The sequence below is a fragment of the Ascidiella aspersa genome, chromosome 3, assembly GCF_963924565.1.
Source record: "Ascidiella aspersa chromosome 3, kaAscAspe10.2, whole genome shotgun sequence".
Classification (NCBI taxonomy): Eukaryota; Metazoa; Chordata; class Ascidiacea; order Phlebobranchia; family Ascidiidae; genus Ascidiella; species Ascidiella aspersa.
This window is the reverse complement of record NC_139449.1, coordinates 33165311-33184693: the sequence shown is the minus strand read 5'-3', so window position 1 is coordinate 33184693 and position 19383 is coordinate 33165311. Positions and strand designations below refer to the sequence as shown.

The 19383-nt window shown below is 37.5% G+C and overlaps 2 protein-coding genes across 3 annotated transcripts; both read right to left on the bottom strand.

The window, feature by feature from the left end:
• Positions 1–257: 257 nt before the first annotated feature.
• On the bottom strand, positions 258–7316 carry LOC146162582 (uncharacterized). 2 transcript variants are annotated; one of them, XM_083384694.1, is made up of 5 exons: positions 7030–7316; positions 5530–5586; positions 3756–3896; positions 2814–2926; positions 258–818 (listed from the first exon to the last, which is right to left on the bottom strand). In XM_083384694.1, exons 1-5 carry the CDS (start codon positions 7085–7087, stop codon positions 579–581), a joined length of 609 nt encoding a protein of 202 aa, XP_083240820.1. In that variant the 5' UTR covers positions 7088–7316; the 3' UTR covers positions 258–578. The 2 variants fall into 2 exon arrangements, with proteins under 2 accessions (XP_083240820.1, XP_083240821.1); XM_083384695.1 differs by lacking the exon at positions 5530–5586.
• Positions 7317–14210: 6894 nt separating this feature from the next.
• Positions 14211–19383, bottom strand: LOC146162581 (multiple inositol polyphosphate phosphatase 1-like). Its single transcript, XM_083385237.1, has 8 exons — positions 19191–19383; positions 18824–18975; positions 17980–18122; positions 17522–17618; positions 17105–17216; positions 16680–16853; positions 14916–15136; positions 14211–14586 (listed from the first exon to the last, which is right to left on the bottom strand). The coding sequence occupies exons 1-8, from the start codon at positions 19381–19383 to the stop codon at positions 14302–14304; spliced, it is 1377 nt and encodes a 458-aa protein (XP_083241363.1). The 3' UTR covers positions 14211–14301.

The window sequence follows — 19383 nt, the reverse complement described above, 5'->3', positions numbered from 1 at the left end:
GGCTAATGACAAGGGATGTGTGAGTTATTGAAAATGTTTTTTTGTGGCCGTGTATTTGGTTTTATTGAATTCTCTTTTCGATCATGCATTATTCCGTCCTGATCAATATCAGTCATCAAAGTTCGGAGTTGCGTTTAGAATGTGCCTCTTAGGGTGAGTATGGATAGCAGATAAGCCTAAATAGGTGTAATAAAACCTATATTAATTTAAATATATATTTTCTTTCATTAAACTTAATAAAATGAAACGAGTTTGTTTAACTCAAAAATGTTTTAATGATTAAGCGGTGAACACAGACATAAATACAAATAAGCTGGAACATTAGGAAGATAAGCGCGAATAAGTAAAAATCGTCGGCAGCAAAGGCGTACAAAAGCAAACAAACAAGTTTCGGATAGCAACAAAACTCCAGGCCAACAAGTGTCAAGCTTCGTCGGGCAAAAAAGTCGCTTTTTTACTTTAACACTCAGTGTTTATTTGGCTCTGGTTTTTATATCCGCCGTCGTGCGAAGCCAAGTGAAAATGCTATTTACTGCACAGCGACTTCTACCGACCAAATATTTAAACATAGCTCCACACTAGGTGGCGACCGGGGGCGATAATGTAAATTTAAGCCTGAGCAAATCGAGGTTGGTCAGTTCAGCGTCGACATGCAGCATCTCGCTGAAGTCAATATCGCCGTCTTTGTTGACGTCACAATAGTCCAGGATCCAATCGACCTCGGTCGCCCCCAGGCGGAAAAAATATTCCTCGGTGAGTGCCTTGATTCGAGGCCGTTCCACCTGACCGATCAAGCCGTTTTGATCGACGTCAAGCATCTTACAGAAAAATACAAGGGATAACAAGTTAGCGAGCATTCTTTTTTTAAACTGTTTTTTTTTTGTAAAACCACACAAATAAACATAAAATAACACGTTTGGATGGGACGGGTGCACTTACAGTCTTAGGTAGGCTTGTTAATTGATGCCGTATTAAGTATTGTAACGCTAACAAATTCACTTTATTTGAGTGAAGCTTTTTTTTTTGGTCCCCAGTGTAACATTCAATTCGATTTGGTCCAGTGGACAGAGCTTTAATTTCTATAAATCTCATAAATCTCCCCTTTGATCAGATAACCAATCATGTTAAGTTTTAAAACCGCGACCGTACAAGCCACAATGGCAGCACAGCAAGCTGTAGAAACGTAATTCTTATTAGCACAAAGCATCATTATGACGTCACAATGTACAATTCAGCTCAAAGAATGCAATCACGTGAATGAACAACTAACTGTAGCTTTTGATGACGAGCGCAAACACGTTGAAATTAAAATGTTCTCCTTCAGGAGGTCTAGTTGATTTTTGTTAGGTGCTTCGCGGTCTCAGAAAATTGTCTCGCGGACCCCAGTTTGAGAGCCACTGCTCTAAATGAACAGGTATGCAGGATTTTTATACATTGACAATTTGTACTTGCGCTCAATAAGTCATGCAACACGCAAAGCGCAAAAAAGGCGTTTGTTTGATTTATATTACCAAAACTTATAATATAGAAGGAGACGTGCCCGCTTGCACACAAAAAGATGCTTTCTTATTCATTTCGTTTTGTAATAAGACTAACCTAAAACACATAAAATTAATTCAAACAGAAAAACAGTTGAAAGTCAGTAAAATTCGCGCATTTTGGGAAATTTGTTTGCATTTACGTATAGTTCAAACAGTCGAAAATTCGTTCCAGTTTGCAAAAGAGGCCAAAGAGGATGGGGTGATATACACTGGCGGGCCGAACCCAGTTTTACTTTCTCCAACAAGTCGTTTCCATCATCGAGTATATTGAATTGTTTACGCGTTACATTGCTCACATCGCTGATATGCGGCCAGCTTATTGTTTTTCGTGTAGCGCACCAGTTTGAGTTGTCTAGGCCTGGTATATGGAATTATGAGTTTTGAGCATGTTTTCACGAAAACGTAAGTGAACGATTCAATAACGATTTTGCGTTTCTCACAACACTCATGCCCTGGGCAAAACTTTACAAAACATTATTGCTTGCCAAGTATAGGCCATGTTGAAGCAGAAATCAAACTGAAAATATGTGATGTATTATTTAAGAAGTGCTTACACTTTGAAACCTTGTTCGTTCCGGATTATTTTTGTTTTGAAACAGCATTGTATTGCCATTAAAAGCACAATGCTTCTTTTTCGCAACGCGGCGTTGTTCCACGTGAATTGAGTTTATTTTATCATTAATAAATTTTGCAAGGTACAACAAACTACATAGAAATAAACTGAACGTTAGGTTTTTTTAAGAATCTGGAGTAAAAACGAAAATAAGACAATCACGTTATTGAAATAAAACTAACCGGAAAGGAAACAAAACCAAATGTCGATATAGAAGAGATTCTAAACCTAGACATAAATTGAAAATACTTTAAAACATCTATGTTTTCTTAATAATAAATTTCAAAGCTAAAAGGTCGAGTAGATCGAAAGCATCTTGATTAAGACGTTTCAATACGAACTTGTATCATCTTCAGTTAGTGTGACTGAATTTATTATGAAGCTACATTACAGATCCGTGCATAATGTACCCATCTATGTTTTCGCTTTTTAGTTAAGCAAGTATTACCGATTTTTTTCCATTTCAAGGTTGGCACTTTTTTATAAACCTAGCATATGTCCATTTATTTATGAACGTAAATCTCCGATAGAAGAAGTATAAAATGGAGATTTATAATATAATTAAACTGGGTTTATTAACCAGCTCAGAAGTCTCTTTATTATCGAGAATATTGCGTTGTTACAGTTCACAGGTCAATATGACCATATTACCAACTTACCGGGAAAATAGTTGTTCTGAAATACTCGACAATGCACTTGCTATTCTCAAAACGAGTCACAATTCCATCGCTGTTATGGTCGCAAATGAACTCCATGTCGCAAAATCTTCCTCCTAGAAATAATAAAGCGTTGAAAATGGCTCAAAAAAAATATTTGTTTAAATATTAATTATGTCTTTTTGTCACACAAATTGCAAAATCTTTATTGAAGTTCTAAACATGATAAATATCATGGGTTACTAGATTGCATCTTTTTGCGAATGCCAGCAATGTTGATCGTTGATATGTATCATCGTTCTGTAGATACTAAGATTATCTCTAGAAATGTGATTCATAGACAGTCCTTAACTGTTCACATCAGAGATTAGGTGGAACTGAAAATCTTCTTAAGTGTTCAACTATCGTTTATTTTTATAAGACGCCACCTCCAATGCCCACCAGATATATTGCTGTATATCTCATAAATTTTCTAGCGACTTATATCTACTTTCCCTAAAATCGTTGCGCCAGAATCAAGGGCTTTATTTGCAGCAGAAAGAAATTACATGCGAATTTAACTTCCAGATCACCAGTTACGAGTGGCCAAAAAAGTGGTATAAACCCCTGCATTTTATACCGGACCCAGCAACGTAAAGCAAATGTTGTCAGCAATCTAAAAATTGCAGTTTATCGGGCTGCTACAAAATATATATTTGATAAAGACAGTGAAAAAGTAATGCTGTTGGGAATTTATATTTATTAAAATTATGAAAAATTATTTCAATTTTATAGTTTTTATAAACGGCAGCCTACATCAGCTGAAAAAAACAAAGGGAAAAAAACAAATTTTACCCAAAAAAGTGGATTTGTTGTGTGTCAAGAAAGTGTTAAATGCAGTTTGACAAAAAATAATAAAAACATTGTGTCAAAACAGTATGTTTTTCGGTTCAGAAAAACGCTCACTGTTGGCCATGTAAATCCGATAGTTTGACTTGATCTCATCCGCCGAAAGGACGCCGTCCTTGTCCTCATCCATGAAAGTAAAGCGCGGACTGTGGACAAAATACATGTCCGAGATTTCGCTCTCACTTAACGGTTGATGAGCTGAAAAAAGACAAAGAAAGATGTTGTTTTTACGTCCTTAGATTCTATTGCGAGATGAAAATGAAACGATGATAATACAGTTTAGTGGTCAGGATCCTTTTCCAAACAACTAACTTAGCAAGTCAATAATTTTAAACTAACAATTTCCTTTTCAAAAAGTGTGGTTTTATGGTGTATTTAAGAATACCTTTTGACTTGACAGTTTATGACGAAAACAAATGCATAACAACATTATCTTTTTTAATTGTCACAACAAGATTAACGAGATATTTTATGTTGTTTTACGTTTGTCAGCCGTTTTAGGGCCGGTATTAAACTGAAATTCCGACAGTTTACAAAAAGGTTGCGGGCCGTACGTTGCCAATCCCCTGAATCCCTGATGGATCGTTACCTGAAAAGGCCTTCGCACAGCTAAAAGTGTAGCCAAGACACCAAAAACATGAATAATGACGATTGAAAATGTTGCTTAAAATAAAAGGTGATAAGCAGTAACATTTTCTCAAAATTTATGATAATTCCAGTTTGGCGTATATTTAACCAAACAGTCTTAGACTCTGGCTGTTGCACCCGTTTCCATTATTTTTTGGGCCGTAAAACATAGTATATTATTGACAGTTTAGTTGGAATAGCCGCTCAAGCTTTTAAACTGACGTCATTTATCGCAAGTAGGTTTTGGAATTATTTGTTTCTAATACTAAATAGGGAAATGTAGACGACCTTTAAGAATTTCTGAATTTTCGAGCCAAAAACTATGCCTGCTCAAACAGTCAGTAAAATTACGAGCATTTGCCGTAATTTAAACGTACTATTGGAGTGTGTTGCTTCAAAGTTTTTTTTTCGCATTTCTACCAGGGCTGCGGAGTCGGACTCGGGACTCGAGGAGTCGGTTTGTTTTTGCTGGAGTCGGACTCAGGACTCGAGTAAGACCTCGTAAAACTACCTGAGTCCCGAGTCCGACATGCGCATGCGCAGTACCAAATTTTAAAACTGATATGGCCGCCAAATGGAAATTGTAAAGGTGGAATATTATATGGTGGAATATTTTCCAACCATGTATTGTGAGTGAATGAATTCCACGACACCCCTATATGTAGATTGCGGAATATCCACATTATTTTAGTTACGTAAATTGGTGAAATACAGGCTGAGTCCGGGCTGGACTCGGGACTCGACAAAAACATTTGGCCGGAGTCGGACTCGGGTTATTTTTATCCGACTCCGCAGCCCTGATTTCCACAGTTGGTAACTAACTATATAGATTATTACATCTGTCCTACTATGTAGTTTTGCATTACATACAATCATTACATTAACATTTAATCCAAAATACTATTCCTTTAGAGATGTACCCCCAAAAAAGACATTTCGCAGCCTAAGTGCTTTCAACGGTTCAATATGCCTTAAACACCAACACTTGTACAAAACAGGGTATTTAAAATGCTTGATGGGAATATACATGGAGGATAAGGGAGCCTTACGTGTCCAAAAATATAACTAAAGATAAAACCTTGTTAATCCGGATCATTATGTCAACTTTTTCCATTATCTTATAAGAGTTTAAGCCAACAGTTGTTAAGTATCACTTTCTGTTGTTTTGTTTAATTTACTCTTTCATTCTGCTTGTCTTCCATACCTGTCACCAATGTACGGTTGGAGTCCAAGGTAGCGATTTTTGTAATGTTCCATCTGCCTATATACAAGCAACATAATCGATTTGATTATGGCGAATGGGGATATCATTACAAGTACGCCAGAGCAGTTTTCATTCGCTTGCATCAAGACCGAAAGAAGCAGGAAGATTTTCCATTCCAACTCTCTTCTTGTAAAGCAGAAACTTGCGCATTCGAAGCCTCTTACGACATGTTTTCATCCGTTATTCAGACGCCATTTTGCATACAGAACTTAACAAACGTCAAAGCATATATGATGGGCATTTCAAAGCTTGCATCTAGATAGGCGTTTTTGATTTCAAAAAACTTGTCAGGCAGAAAAGCGCGTTTGTGTGTTTTGTGTTGTTTTGAAGCGTTGATGCGACAGCAGCGGTTTTCGAAAGTTATTTAGTCATTTTAAGGTTTTATTTACAGGCTTAAATAACCATAGGGTCAACAGCTGACAACTTCTTGATGAACCAATGAGCGCTGACCGTACGTGTGTTATGAGTTGTCTAATTAAAGATTTTTTAACTTTTTTTAACCTTCAACTGGCCTTAAAATAAGCAGCCTAACCAAACTAATTAGGTCGGAACACAGCCGAATACAAGTGAAGATATATAGAGGGTACATATTTTGTTGCTACCAGCCATAGTATATTTACTGAAAATAAAGTCTTCTGGTACTTTTTGTTTTATACGACGTTAGATACACCGAACGTTAGAAAGTCGAAACGTCGGATAAAACTCAAAGTATGGGAGAAATCTGTTCAGAGCCAATCGCAATAAATCTAATCACATAAAACTACTGCAGTCAGAGACCCAATTTGTGGTGAAGACCCGTGGATTGAGAAAGATTGCAATGAAGAAAATAGCAAATGTTAAAATACCGAAAACAATGTGTTTATACCAAAAGCAGTGCTGTAATGACTTTAAGTGGCAGTTTTCAAATGGCTTGACTTGACTTGAATCTTTTAGACAAAATGACTTGACATAAAATTGAATTATTTATTTTAGGTTTTGCGCATAAAACATTTTGCTTTAAATATGTTTTTTTTTCTTATTGGAGGGTATTCCTCACAATCGGACTAATTTACCAATTCTAATAGTTTAACGTTTGATTTTATGACAAGGACTTGACTTGCTCTAATTATGAGTTGTCTGGGGCTTGACTTGATTTGTCATCTTTCCAATCATTTATTTACAATTGTCATTTATTGACTTGGACTTGAGTTCTTAAGTTTTCTCGGACTTTTTTTTACAAGTGACTTGACTGGAATTTAAGTCATTTCAAAATGACTTGCTTACAGACCTGACCAAAAGCAAGGGATGATACCACCATTATGGCATGTTGTAAGGTAAACCAAGGACAAGAAAAAGCTCGCATGCACGTGAAAGTCTTATGCGTATGGATGCGGCGAAGACCGGCGCTATAAGATAGTAAGCGGCGATTGCACATGAACGGCCAAACCTTCAAAAACTTACCAAAGCTCCCGGAAATTCCCGTCGCCAAGAGAAGTGCGAAGAGTCTTGTGGCCGCCATCTTGTGCTGGTGTGGTGTGCTTGCGTGCTCGTGTGTGTATTGTCAACAGTCTAAAAACCTGCCGTATACCTGGAAAACATTACACGCTAGTGGTTGCGGTTGGATTGTGGCACTTCGACGTTGACTCATAAGCGAGAGATTCTGTCTCATAAGCCTAATGCGACCGAGGAAGGATTGATTTCCTGCGCGAAATTTCGCGGTTTGCCAAAGCAATCTAAATGCGGCTTCGAGCAGTCTGTCACGATTTGTACATCGGAACAAGTCATGTTTTATAACGAGACTGTTAAAAGTTTCAAATAAAAAGCAGTAAAAAAACTCAATTTACATTAATTAGGATGTACGCCATTTCTTAATAAGTATTCACCGCGCATGTGCAGATATGACATGGACTACAGAGTTACAGTTTTGTATTTCAAGTCAATTGATGACAAAAGGAAGTTTCTTGTCTCAGTGATATATCTTTGGCCGCTTTGCCTATAGTATATAATCTTAGGCAAGAGATTTTGACTTCATACCTATAAACTACAACAAACATACTACGTACCTAACCAAACACTATTCAATATATTTTACTCAATGGTTCGCTATAGAAAAGCAAAAATATCTAATAAACATTCTAGCATACCTAGCCCAACTGCTCTTTTTTTTCAATAAGTACTCCTATCCATTTTGCCGTAGCCCATAAGTTTATGAACTAAACAGAAAAAACGCAGGCGTTTCCGAGCACAAGTTTCCATGATGGTATAACGCGAAAACGCCACTTAAAATCCAATTTCTAAAATCAGCCCTAAATTGGATCTCATTCTTATTGGCTTTCAAGCTCGAAGCCGCACTCCCTGGTAAAGCGCGGTTTTCTTTCACATCTAAAATGCGATCGAAATGCCATTCGAGTTGGCTTGTTGCGATAGATCGCCGCCCTGCAAACTAAACCACAAAACGACCTTTGAGTTATCTCGCATCTATGAGTGCCTGTAAATATGCAGTGCAACATAGACTTGCGTCCTGAGTTGACTGGTCTACTTTTTATAACAAGGGGTAGCCTATACCCAGGAGTTTTATAAGGTTTGGTTTGGGTGACCGCTAAGTAGTTTTAAGAGACCGCAAGTGTTTCATTTAAATACCAAAAAGTTGCAAGTCCAAAATTAGGGAAACCGCTGGAGAAATTTTTCAAAACACCTTAAAAAAACACTGCCTATACCTAACCGTTTTTTGCAAACTTGCAAAAATCTTAAATCTTACCCTGATTATTTATTTTGTGGTAGATGTAAGCGTACAGTTTCTTTAGCCTTCATGCTAAAAAATTATCCATAGGAGTGCCACGCCTTGTCTTAAAAGCGTGATTATGCATGCGTGATTACTAGGGCTATTTTTATTTTAACCTAAAAAAACAATTTTTTAACTTTATTTTTATCAAATTTTAACTTTATTTTAATCTAACGAAATTGCTTATTTGTAGAGGCCACAGTTCTTCCGTGAATTGATGCCAGTTACCCAAACATAATATTTTGTCGATTTCATACCCAAACGTAATATTTTGTCGCAAAGTCAAGGTGTTTTATTCATTTAAAAAAACGAAAAGACCACCTCTATGAAGAGGAAGTGTTTTATAAGAATTTTTTAAATGCGTAACTATGAATAAAAAAATGAACAGTTTGCGATAAAAGTTACTGCTGATCCAAGCGGGCATTGTTACATATTTCCTGCTTTAATAGGTTAATATGGTTTAATTGGGCCGCAGTTCCTGATTTACGATGCTTCCATGGCGATTTTTACAAAAATTACTCTCAAGAAACCCAAAAAAATTTGTCAAAAGCCATGATTGGACAAATTTTGACATTATTGAAAATTTTGACTTTAGTGTGAATTTTAACTTTATTTTAACCTATAAACTTCTTAGACCCTAGGTGCTGAAAACAACTTTATTCTTTGATTCGTGGACAGACGAGCTCCTTAAAAAATTGTAACTTTATTGACTTTTGCGGGCCCTAGTGATTACGCATGCTAACCGAAAACGCCCGCTCTGAGTAAAGGTTCTTTTTTGTCGGTAACTTCACTTTGAATTATTTTAATGATGTTTACTTTGAAATGCGTTGGGGGTAATAAAAACAATCTATATTCATCGGGAACATAAATGTCTATCTCATCATAAACTGGCTCTATAAAATCAGAAAAACACTATGAGCTTTTTTACTCGACAAATGTACTTCATATTTAATAGTAGTTGTTCTTTAGTCTGTTGCAAGCCTTGTTATATTTACAGCATTATCACCCGTTAGCCTGAACGAAAAAAAGCCAAATGCACCCCAAGTAGCCTAATACTGCTATTTTCAAAAACTAAACGTGTTTCTTCAACTATACATATAAAAACGATATACGTCAGCTTCAAATGACCAAAAGTGTCACAATCGATTACAGTGTGTTTTAATATTAAAGTCCATACTTTAGTTGGTAGCCTACTTTTAAGGTTTCGAATAATATTCTTATTTGGAACACTTGTATATCATACTTTGATATTCATTCCAAATTTAACTTCTGGACTTTCAAGGCCTTCAAGCAATATATGTCATTTTAAAGTATGAATGATTGCATGCGCGTGTCAAACTCGACTACTTATCATGTGCGCATATAGCATTAACACTTCAACTCGATTCATAACATCCAGGTGGTATTGCGACACGAAGTATTTAGATATACCAGGGGTAGCCAACACGTCGATCGCGTCGAATATGTGTTACGTCATTGCAGTAGCTGTCGCACACAAGCGGAACGTTAAAATTACCAATTGTTTTCTGGACAAGCTTAATAAAGCGTTCTTTGACGTAACAAATTAACGTCCATCGCTGGCTTGGAATGCAATTAACGCTCGAAATGTTTAATAAGTGTTCTTGTGACTTTTTTACCGAATCAGTCGATAGCGAGTCTCTAAAAAGCTTCCATTAGATCACAATCAAACATAAGTTTCCAACACCTAACACCAACGGTGCCACCTCAGCTTCAACGTCAACTTAAGCCACTCAATTTCGCCAAAAGCGACGAAACTGTCTGTCATTTGCCAATGCAAGGTTCTGCAAGTGGCAATCATCGATTCTCGCACCTGCCTCGCCCGACGACTGCAAACTCTAGCAACAAGCCTCCCCTTTATATTCTCAATCGCAAGGTTTCCGCGCACCACAACACACTAACCTTCCGGCGTTTCGTCGGGCGATAGATAAGGCTCGCTCCAATTTTAGGCCTTGAAAAACATGGTGCCAGTCACAAGTTGGTGTATTACCGTGACGTTTATAGGGTTGAATTCCCCATTGTATCATCCTTCGATTTTTTCAACTAACCGTGTTGGAACGTTTTGTTGTTTCATACAATTGCCACTAAAATAACATAACCGCCAACGTTTTACTTGGTGGAAAATATCGAATTTCGACCCAAAACGATGTATTATGTCATAGGAAATCGCCGAACCGTCTGACTATGTCGGCAAAATAATCCAGACAAACGCATAAAAGTTAACTTTATTTCCCGGCAAAGGATCGCATTTCACAGAGCACGCGATTAGGAACGTAATTCTAAGCCGCAACCGTACGCCAGGCGAGTATTCGTCCGAGCTAATTATTTTCACCCGACGTATCAACAAAAACAACTTGGTTTGACCTCTGTGTAATATATGCCCTTCAAAAAAAAATCCTGTTAGGCCGGCGAAGGTGTTAAAAAAATATTCGCCACCATTAAGTCTTTATCGATCTTTGTATGAGCTGGTATTCATATATTATTCTTCAGCACTATAAAGAAGACGAATTTTCTGTTTACGTTGCGTAACCGTCCTAAATGACTGTGTACACGCAACGATTTTTCGCATTTTTTCGCTTAACTTTTCGTATATTAAACCTTCATAGTTATTTCTCTTTGGCACAACGGCAAAACCGGCACTAATGCATTTGTATGCTCGCAATACCATGTACGCTTCTGGTTGTTTTCGACTTTGCGATAACGATCGCATAGCGAAGTCCGCCTCATCGTTCGTATGAAACCGTATAGCTTGCAATAAAGGTCTTGAATTTTTGTGTAATGTCTGGTAGGGCAAGGAAGCCTATACATTACATCTCTACAGCCTGTCGTAATATATGTAGCCCACACTGTATCTGAGACGATATGTTCCTGCGTGTGTGTGTATGTGTCTGTGTTAGTATCTGTGCTTGCGCGTGTGTGTGCTCGCCGTCTTTTATCGCTTTAGAAATCAAAAAAAGCAGCTGCCAAAAAAACGACAAACCGAACCGGGGATTTACGTTTGGGAGAAACCGCGTCACGAAGAACGACATACGAAGATTTTAAAATCCTTATACGGCTATCACAGCCTTTCCTAACGTGCTACCCATTTTTTGCCAAATGAAAATAAACATGTAATATTACCTCGACGTGCTTTTGGCTTTGGTTCAGTCCTTTACAAGCCCGACTTCTCAATACCCAATTTAGTACGAACTTTAGACCATTTTATAAGGTCTACTATATTATGTCAAGTTCTAAAAGCAGAATGTTTCTATGAGTGATTAAACTTAACTTTGGGCTATTTCCAAGAAACGTGTGCATATTTTAGTTGTCGCAGTTTGCTTTTTACTTTACGGTAGCTGGGTATATTTTAGGATCTTTTTTCCAGTCTGCTTATCCGCAAATAAACGTATGCAAGTGTCTTTAAATTGCAAGTCTGCCCCTAGCTATATATATCAGATGTCACCCAGGAAACCCACTTAGTTTTTTCAGTCTGGGCAGACGGTTTTTACAGCTCTTTGCACCATCCGTCATTTGTGTTAAAATTACAAATACCAAATTTGGTATATGCTATATGAAACCATAAGCATTATATTATGAAGATTAAGGTGTGAAAGAATAAGGCGTAACCGAATTTGCCTTTAAGCAAGTTTGGTTGGAATGCAGATTGTTGGATTTAGTACAGGGACGTGATAAATTGACTTAGACGCCAACATATCAAGTGTCGCCCAGCTACGCCACTTGCATAATTTTCGGATTATTATAGACATGTCTATGAAATTGCACAACCTGCAAACTTGCCAACTGTACTTAGAATTGAACAAAACTTACCCAGCACTAAAAAAACGGAAACAGTTACACTTATCGTAAATACGTGGTTTAGAAAGTTTGTCAGGAACCAGTTTTGTTGGAATGCGGATTACTCGATTACAATACACATCGTCGTACGTGGCCACTTGACATTGACTTCCAAATAGACATTTTCGCAAATAATTCTTAAAATGAAGCGAGTTTTGGGCGCGACCGGATTATATGGTACATACGCCGGGCGTTGTCTAACCGAACTTTTGTGCATGGTTTGAAATTGACTTCTCCGAAATGAACCAGTGTGATAAAAATGACGAATTGGGCTCTTTTTCCTCTCGAGTATCGTCCACCACAGTTCGTGCAGAAATGCTTCGGTTTAAATGGTATTTGTGTTTCAGTTTATTTATATTTGAATGGCGATTTCTTGGTAGTAATGTATAATTTTTAACTGTTATTTAAACCTTTTTATAACAAAAACGGTCTAAAAAAATGTAAAACACATTTAACTATTACTAAAAGTCCATGCTACCATTTAGACGGGTAACACTAATTTACAGAATGATGAATGGTCGGAATGGTCGGAACGCTCACTAATTTAAGTGTTACCCCGTTAAAACAATTATTAAACCAACGCACAATATTTGGGTACCTTTGTTTGGCGCAGGTCTACAATCCTACCACAACGCACATTATTATTTAAGTTAGGGGCGGGTTAGCGTTTGGGTTTGGTTAGGTCAAGTATTATTATTAAATATAATAACACTTGACCCAGCTTCACCCAAACGCTAACCTAAATATTGTGCTTTGGTTTAATAATTGTTTTAACGAGGGTAACACTTAAATTAGTGAGCGTTCCGACCATTCATCATTCCGTAAATTAGTGTTAACCCATTTAGACTTGAAATCAGGGGTCAAACGCAGAGCATGCGACCAAACGTGGCTTAGGCCTACTGAACAAATACAGAGCATTAAATTTCAGAAAATATAGAATTAGGGAAAATATCTACAGTACATTGTATTCATAACATTGTTTTTATAAATTTAATCTAGGAACGTATAGGCACCAGCGGGTAAGATGATATTACCGAAATCAGCAATGCTTAAAGTATTTATCGGAGTCAAAACGTAATTGGAAATACGAAATATTAGAACATGCCGAAAAAGGTATTTAGAGGATTTTGTCTTCTAGTCATTTACCATTAAAAACTTTGCCTTTTGGCAAGCAAAAAAAACAAATTGCTCGAGTTAAATCTAGTAACTTTCTCCACAAAATTGTGCGTGGGCTTAAATTGAGCACGTTCTACATTCTTACTTTGCAATTTAGAGATATTGCGGATTAGTTTATCTAAAATTCCCATCAGGGCATATCAAACTTTTCAACGCAGTGGCCACCTTAAAAGCAACCAGATACAATGCTACATTCTCCAACTTGTCTTTGAGGTTGTTAAGTAAACTTGGTCAAAATCGGGAAAATTCCACGTGGTCAGTCTTTAAGTGCTTTCAAAACCGAGCTAAAAAAATATTTGCAAACTTTTAGGTGACACACTACACTTTATAATAAGGTTTTCCTAACTTATAAATAACCATTACGATTATACCTAAATTAAACCTCTTATTGGACGATCTATTGTAACGTCATCAATGAAATTGTTATACCGATTTGCAAACGTCTCAGTAACTGTTTTACTGCAACATTAGGCCTTACAAAACCGAACTTGCGCATGTTGCTTGTTTTTGAACCTTGTTGATTATGACGTCATAAGACGCCAGTCTTGGCATCATGTCGGATCCAGATTGTGTAAACCGAGATTACCGCAACGTTGAGGCGAAAAACACGAGCGGAAAAGTCCCCGTAAGTCGTTTCTGAGGGAAGCTTTGTTATTCTTTGGTTTATATCCAAAAAAGATCACACAAGAATGATAGTTCGACATCGATTTGTTAAAGTTATAATGATCATGGTACAAAATACTATTGTGTATATAAATGTGTTTTTTTTTCTTGGTCTATTTTTTCTTTACAAACATTCATAGTTAAAACTTACCAACGATATATTTGAAGTTATAATGATTAATTATGGTACAAGAGTATAAAATAAATGTATTATTTTTCATGGTCTATTTGCTATAAACATTCAGAATTGATAATTCCGATCACTGATTTTCACATATACGATCGAAATTGCACTCATTCTCAGACCCACGAACGAACTCGCTGTAGCGATTCAGGACCACTTCAAGGTCGCACATTTGATCTTGGGCGCAGCCGCGAAGGGCGACCGGCCTTTCGTTAAGGAATGCCGTGACCTTGAATTGATTTCCTTGGCATCTGTACAGCACCAGGATTATATTTCCAGCACTGGGAATCAACTCGCTCATTTTGAATTTTCTCGTGTCTACCTTCCTCGCAAAGTTAGAAGCTGTCAGTTTTTCTCCTTCCTGTATAAGAAACCACCGGATTGTTAAGTTGATACTAAATTTATGCGTATTTTAATATGTTACTTCGAGGTTAAAAGGGTTAAAAAGTATGTTCTTTGTAGCTGATATAAACGAATTAATCGATAACAGAGCAGACAGATAACGGAACAACGACCAATCACTATTTTTTTTTTCGATTTTCATGTTTGCTGTTTCGAATATATTTCAGAATTCATTTAAATAAAAGTACTAAAACTATTTTATATAGGACAAAATCAGAGAATTATTGTTTTATTTTTGACACAAAATGTGCTCATTTAATTGTGGGACACTCTACAGTTTAACTTTACCTCGTACATTCCGAGATTGGCTGCCGTCGACAGAACACCAGTCACGTGACCGAATCGAAAGGTTCCCATTGACTGGTTCGAACCCAGCGCCGTGCCATTCAAGCTGACGGAACGAAAGGTGCTGACGATTTCCTTGGCGACTTCGCAGCTCTGCTTGCGTGTGACGTCATTGCGGTTTCTCCTCAGCCAGTATTCTCGCAAGTCGGAGGCGTAATCCAAAGCTGCCATTCACCACGGAAGAATCGGGTTGTGAAAGCAAGCATTGTCGCGGTTTTAAGGAACGTCACTTCTGATGCAGTTGTGTCGCCTATTATCCCAAGTGCTATAACGGCTGACAATGTCAGTGGGACAGTTTGTTGAAAGGTTAATATCTTATCATTTTTTGGGAACAAAAAGTTGAAATATGGAAGTTTTTGCTACAGAAAATATCCCTCGCGCAAGAAATGTAAACCGACATTCGTTCAGGGTTTTATTTAAATGAGAGCGCACTAATGCGTTATTTTGATATTATTCAGCTACTTTTTTTTAATCTTTACTGCTAAACAAATGTTAGCAGCAGTAACGTCGCATGTGGTTCTTTTTTTGTATTAACCAGACCTTTTTTGTATTGTTGAAGCAATTTAACCGTTTCTGTTCGTTCGAATGCTTTTAATTAATGCGACAAAATTTGTGTGTTAAGCCCATTGATTCCACAGTACTTTCAAGTGGAAAACACAATTTGACCTACAAAGCAACAATATATGACCTACAAAGTAAGACCTACAACGCAACATTTAGCAGCGACCTAATAACGCCAAATTCGTAGTAATAACCACGACAGACTAAAATCTAAAATAGTCTAGATAAGGCCTATACATGTCGAAATAAGTCCAAAATTAATCGGAATATGACTAAACTGGACTGTATAGGGAAAGGGTATGGGATGATTGGGGACATCTGTCTGTCAATGGCCGCTTGCTGTCGACATTTGGGCGCCGCTGTTTTGGCCCTGGATTTTTTGCCCCTGTTTTGGCTAATGGGCGGGTAGTTTGTGGTGTTAGCAATTGGATTAGCTTTGAAAATATTTGGGGAGTGATAGTTATAGGTGGGGTTTGGGGTTATAGGTTAAAGGTTGTATAGGCCTTAGTTTGCCATTTAGGTCTGATTCCGACTTCGTCATTATTGCGACTATTAGGTATTAGTCCTATTTTCGCGTTATTCCTAACTGTCTTTTGTTCCGAAGTTGATATTGTTTTTATTTTGGTCTCAAGGCTGAAGTCCCTTTAAATATATACAACTATAAAGCCTATATAACAAAAAATTGCAAGCGATTTAAGAGAAATACTCTTTTTCGCGCTTGCTTCGCTCGCAAAGTGCGCCGCCACTCTTTTAAAGTCTCTAGGTTCGCCCCCAAATCAAAAAGGTTGAGAAACATTGACTTAGGCATTTGCCCAACTAAGGAATCAACGTATGCCATTGTTGTACCAAATGCCGATTTATCGATCTTCTTGGGCATTTTACTCGGCCGCAACCTTTCCCACTTGATGAATCTTATTTTAGTCATTATATTTGTAAAATAAAATGGCATTTGCTTAAAGTTTTCTACCACCTTAAAATGTATCGTTGTGCCGTGCAAGTTTAGCCAAGCATTGTGACTGTTTGGAACCAAAACTCAAATTTCGTATGGTTTGTAACGTTGCCCCAATTATCCACACTTTTACGGCTTGGAAATCTATTGCGAATTCCATATCAACAAACATCTTTTGATCACGTATTGCGACTTGCCTTTCAAATCCTTGGCAGAAAATGGAAAACACCAGGCTCCGTTCTCTCCGGTCACCCATTGCTCCAGGTAGCAGCCCTCCTTGTACATTTTAAACACCTTGTACGGGTTTAAATAGCCACGGGGAAGTCCCAACCTTCGGCCGACTGACGTCACCAGTTGGCGGAACACCGGTCCTGTTACGTCACAATAAAGCTGTAACTCAACTGTTAGGTTTAGGAACTCTAAAAGCAGTTTTATGGATTTTCGAACCGTTTTAAATGAACAGAGGTTTTACACAAAGATAAATTTAGGTGTAACATATCGATTTTAACGTTTTCTTAGAAGTGCCGTGGAACAAACAGTTTTTTACTTCACGTTGGTGGAACCTCGTGATAATGCATTAACGATGACAAACTGGATCATTGATTTAGCCTATTATACTTACCTGACAAAAACTTCAGGTATTGCCTTTTCCGTTTTCTGTGTTTAGAGACCGTTAAAAACTTCTTGCAATGTTCGTAGAAGAGAAGCAGCCTGTCGTTTTCTCTAGCAACCACCTGTGGAAAACTTACACTAGGCGAATTGCACAAATCACACATAGCTAATACGAATACAATGAAGTGTGTTAAGCAGCGGTGGCCACTCGCGGTTCTTTACCTATCTATAGTTTTATGATACCCTTACCTTTATATCGTTTTTTTGTTTTTATGATGCAAATGCCTCAATATTGCTAACTTGAGTAAGTTAATTATTATTTATGGTTTACAACATTCACACTGAGGCAATTTTTAATGTGCACGGCCGACCTAAAGTACTGTTTCCAAGGTTAGAAATAGATTGTGACAAAAAAGTTTTCGCAAACCTGCAAATCAGCTCTTGGCAAATCACCTTCCCTCAGAACTTCCTCAGCGAAAACTCGCATGGATGCCTTGGTCCTTTGGTAGTCTGTGCTTCGAAACCTGATCAATCAAACAACGCGTGCATAAATTGTTCTATGATAAAATGATGTTGCTTGGGTAGGACTTCAGTGAAATCAGGTATATATATTATTTCTTTTGGAATAGGTTTTCCTTTGCGGAATTATCCTGTGATAACGCTGTCCTTTATATAAACAAAAATCTTTAGCAACACACATCTGACTTAGTATTCGTAAAAAATTGATTAAAATGAAATATACACCACTTCGTAAATATAAATGTTTATTATTAAAATAAACTAAATAGCGAAAAATTTTGCAACCACACCTTACGTTGCGAAAACGGCAAAAGTTTCTAAAACACTATATAATCTCCTTTATTTTTAAGGGGAGCAAAACTTAACCTGTAAAGCGATGGATCCCCTTTAAATAACTCTGGTGTCATCCGCTTTAGTCGTTGGGCAATTCCCCTTATTTCACTGTCGCCATACACGGTCTGATTTTTATTGGTGGACTCATCCGTCCAAACACTCCAGTCTCTAATGGCCTAAAGGTATAACGTTTTAAAATCACTACGTTTGCTTGTTAATTACTGTGGAGTATTTGTGCTTGAATAAAATATAGTGTTGTTAGCGACAGGACTGGGGAGTCGGCTGAATAAACCAGATCAACTCTTCAGCCTGTATTTCACCCATTTACGAAACTAAAAAGGGGTGTATATTTAGCAATCCACTTATAGGGGTGTCATACAACTCAATTATCCACATGTTGGAAAATATTTCACCACATATACTGATCCACCCTTACAAGGAAATAATACTCAAAAACAACAATTTACAGAGATATAAATTTGCAAAATTAAATCAATTTGTTACATTGCAGGTAGGTGGCGGTATGACTCCGGCTTTACATTGGGGTTACTATAGGTCAGTTTTCATTAATATATTGGCGTATTGGGTAATTAAATTATGAATAAAGACAACGCTTAGTAAAATGATAGTAAAATGCCTGACATAGTGAACAAAAGCAACGAAAGTAAGTAAGAAAAACAAGGACGTTAAATCCATAAAGAAAACAGTGAGGACAAAGGTTAGCAAGGGCCACGCGATCTATTAGTTAGTGTCGTTCGTGGTAGTTTCAACATTCTGTGTAAATGTTACAGATATGTCTCAAGGTGTTGTATTCTATTCACACGACAAGCTTACACTTAAAACCAAGAAAACTCCGAAGAGCAATTTTCGCTCTCACCTGCAAGACTTCCGAACACAAGGTGGCGCTACCGGTCTTGTTGACGTCACGGGCGATTTTTAAAAGTTTTCTTTGCTGCCCGACAGCGCCCTTGTGTGGATATCTTGCGCCGTGACGCGCAAAGACGTACACGTGGACTGCTGTACAGTTACCTGTAAGTGGATTCGGGTTAACAATATACTATTTTCGCGCTTCTCGCAAACGCTTTGCCGTCGTCTCCAAAGATTTCGATATACATTAAAGAACAACACTCTTATTAAAGGTACTTGCTTTATGACGTAACCTTGTGACGTCATATCTAAAACATGTAATGCTCCCCGTAAACAATAATCCTGAATCCTGGATCAATATGCTGCTACTAAATTACCTAGGCCTGTTGTGCTGTTAGCTTCCGGTAAATTCCCCCTTACGACGTCGTAGAGCGTTCTTTGTCCGAAATATCGGTATGACGTCACTGGACTGTGCGGCGGTTTGTTCGAGCATTCCTTTGTTGTTGTTGCGTCACAATGCAAAAGCATCAAACCACTGCTGACGACGAAGAAAACACCAAAGATCGCCAT

Bases quoted from the DNA above. Each gene is read 5' to 3' on its own strand.
- LOC146162582 (XM_083384694.1), bottom strand. From the start codon at position 7,087: ATGGCGGCCACAAGACTCTTCGCACTTCTCTTGGCGACGGGAATTTCC. The intron at 2,927-3,755 runs GTGAGCGTTTTT...TATTATTTCTAG, and splicing joins TCGGATTTACATGGCCAACA to GAGGAAGATTTTGCGACATG. The intron at 819-2,813 runs GTAAGTTGGTAA...TTTTTCTGTAAG, and splicing joins TCAGAACAACTATTTTCCCG to ATGCTTGACGTCGATCAAAA.
- LOC146162581 (XM_083385237.1), bottom strand. From the start codon at position 19,383: ATGGCGATCTTTGGTGTTTTCTTCGTCGTCAGCAGTGGTTTGATGCTT. The intron at 17,619-17,979 runs GTTAAGTTTTGC...TTGATTGATCAG, and splicing joins GGGGATCCATCGCTTTACAG to GTTTCGAAGCACAGACTACC. The intron at 15,137-16,679 runs GCAAGTCGCAAT...GGTGAATGGCAG, and splicing joins TTCTGCCAAGGATTTGAAAG to CTTTGGATTACGCCTCCGAC.